The following is a 2,891-nucleotide window of genomic DNA, read 5'->3' on the forward strand; positions in this document are numbered from 1 at the left end:
GTCAGGATCGTACATATTGCTCTTACACGTTTGGTGAAGGGACGAAAAGTATCATTTCTTTCGAGTAAAATTCATTTTAACAAATATTTATTGAGATTCCATATAAGTAATATCAATTGTTCTCCCTTACGGCATATACGTATATTATATCCTATACGATCTGAACGGCTTCCATCGTGATATTCCCTTTCTCTTTCAGTACATAAAGTCACTTTCTAGATTATTTTTAAACGTCAAGTTGCTTCATCATCCAGTGAAAGAAAGCAAGAACCGTGAAACTGAAAGTCAATGGTACGCAGGTCGCTTTGATCCATTCCCAGATACTGCAAATTAATGGATGAACGATAGCCGTCCGAATCATTTCGAGGAAACCATATCAATTAAAAAACCATTGATTAAAACTAAACGGATTTATAATTAAATGTAATTACGGACTGATTAGTATTTATGGATTTCTATCCGATCGCCTGAAGATATTTTTTTATTTGAAAAAGGTAAAGAAAAAAATCCTACGAGGGATTATCGAAGATGATTAATTCAGAAGAGGGTATTCACTTGTAGGGATCGTCGGAAACGGAGAACGGCGACGTCACCGGAATTACTCCACATTCGGATATAACTATCGGCTTGACCGGTTTATCATAGACGTCCGTCTGTGTCAGTTCGATTTTGAAAATTACGCTCTGCCCTTCGATCACCTGTCGAATTTAACATTTTCTTGATTACGTATAAAAGTGAAGGATATAAATTCTTCTCTAATATATCTTCGTTCTTTACCTTCCCAAAAACGGTATGCTTTCCGTCTAACCAAGGCGTGGCAACGGTCGTGATGAAAAATTGACAACCATTGGCATTTTCACCAGCGTTTGCCATACTAAGGAAAAATGGTCCGGTATGTTGTAAATCAAAGTTCTCGTCGTCGAAATATTTCCCATAAATACTGATAGATCCAGTACCATCGCCATTCTCGATATCACCGCCTGAGATTCGATTTGTTTATATGATCGATTAATGTAGGCAACGTAGGAATAATTAACGATACCTTGAATCATAAATTTCTTAATAATACGATGAAATGGCGTGCCCGCGTAAGTTCTCCCATCTATACCGGTCGTAGCTATCGTAACGAAGTTCTTCACTGTTTTTGGAGCGATATCTCCGAACAAGCCTAAAACGATTCTTCCGGCGGGATGATCGTCTATCATCACGTCGAAATATACCTTATCGGTGACCGTAAAAGTAGCAGCCTGCAAGAAAGATAATTCTTAAAAGTTTCAATTTCCACTTGACGACGCGTTTATTAACTTTTATCGGTCTCTAAGGCATATGTACTCATAGAAAAAATAAGTTTTACAAAACTTTGTCGCTTTGATCTTTCGCAGGCTCTTCTCTCGCGGATAGATTTCTATGTGCACAAAGCGAATACCACCACCTTACATTTTGAATAGTTCGACGACGCACAACGAAAGATATAAAATTTCAAACGTAAGCTCTGCAAGAGCGCATGCGCGTACGCATAAGGGAACGAGGGAAACCTTATATCTGTTATGTACGAACGCGGGATCACGATATCTCTGGTCTTTCATTCGACTTTTTTAATCTCATTTTTTCTAACCGTTTAATTCCATAGGGATATATAATTGCGATTGCTTAATCGACCACACGAACGATATAAAACGATGACGATTCTCACCAAGGTAGAGATATTTTGATAAAAATTTATCGACCGCGTAAAGTCGATTTTTTGTCAAAATGTAATTTTATCTTGTAAATTTACTTCAAGATCATATATTTTCCACGAAACGATGTGAAATATTCGTGCGTATCAACGAAGGAACATTCACACGACGGAATATAGTGAAACCATATAATTGCTGCGACTTATCTCTGTGGAAACCTTCAAGTGAAATGTATGTCAAGAATAAATGTCAAAAGAAACAATGAACGTGAACATTTAATGGGAATAAATTAATATGTATCATGCGAATTGGTAGCAAGCGATTTAAGAAAAATTTTTATTAAGAATATTTCGTATTATCTTACGGAATGGTACCTCGTTGTGTAAAACAAGAGTAACTAGATAAGCAACTGTTAAAAAACACCTCATGGTTTTATTCGATGAGTAAAAGCTCAAACACATGGAATCCTATATACTTTCATTCAGACCGAAAAATAAAAAAAAGAGAAATCACAGCTCTTCGCAAAAGTTTTTTTTGACGTATATCGAGATACACACACATCCACCTTAGATATGTACGATAGCTTTCGTTGAACGGTCAACGCGCTTCTGTCCAAGTCAAACTCGACCGAATGAATCGCGCGTCTGCGTTCATTCTCACGTATGCTTTCGAACGATCCAATTAGCTTTCCTTCCAATTTCCTTTTATCCTTCGTATCCACTTTTCTATGGATAAGTATCGATTTCATTTATTGTATAAAACAAATTACATGGCATTTATTGTTGCATAGGAAAGTACATTTTGTGACTGATTATTAATTCTCAATAAAGTGCTTAAATATAATAAAATGCGATTTTACTCGCGCGTCATTATATCTAATTAGCAAAGGGTAGCTTTATCGATACAACTGACGGCATGGCAACGATTGTATCGTAAATCGAAAGAACAAAACTACTCGTGACAAGTGATCGGATTTTTTAATATTTCAAAAGGTTTTTTGATAATCTGTAAATACATCAACGATATTCGATGCGAATAAAATAAAATGTGACTCATAATATATATTCGTTTTTTTTTTTTTTCCCCCCTTAGCATGGCAACAAAAGGTAAAGGCAAAAGAAAAGGATCTTCCAGCGACAATAAGAACAATGGTAAATCTGGCAAGGGAAATAATGGAAAGAAAGGTAAAGGTGCAAGAAGAACAAAAAAAAG

At 36.0% G+C, this 2,891-nt stretch overlaps 1 protein-coding gene across 6 annotated transcripts; it reads right to left on the reverse strand.

Annotated features, from left to right (window-relative positions):
• Positions 1–70: 70 nt before the first annotated feature.
• LOC124952675 (peptidyl-prolyl cis-trans isomerase, rhodopsin-specific isozyme-like) lies at positions 71–2,382 on the reverse strand. Of its 6 annotated transcripts, none has more exons than XM_047502900.1 (5): positions 2,237–2,382; positions 1,043–1,247; positions 778–980; positions 556–698; positions 71–323 (listed from the first exon to the last, which is right to left on the reverse strand). In XM_047502900.1, exons 2-5 carry the CDS (start codon positions 1,203–1,205, stop codon positions 227–229), a joined length of 606 nt encoding a protein of 201 aa, XP_047358856.1. In that variant the 5' UTR covers positions 1,206–1,247; positions 2,237–2,382; the 3' UTR covers positions 71–226. The 6 variants fall into 6 exon arrangements, with proteins under 6 accessions (XP_047358856.1, XP_047358854.1, XP_047358853.1 ...); XM_047502898.1 differs by having other exon boundaries at positions 2,044–2,295; XM_047502897.1 differs by having other exon boundaries at positions 514–698; positions 2,054–2,293.
• Positions 2,383–2,891: the final 509 nt, after the last annotated feature.

This window comes from Vespa velutina, chromosome 10 (assembly GCF_912470025.1).
Source record: "Vespa velutina chromosome 10, iVesVel2.1, whole genome shotgun sequence".
Taxonomy (NCBI): domain Eukaryota; kingdom Metazoa; phylum Arthropoda; class Insecta; order Hymenoptera; family Vespidae; genus Vespa; species Vespa velutina.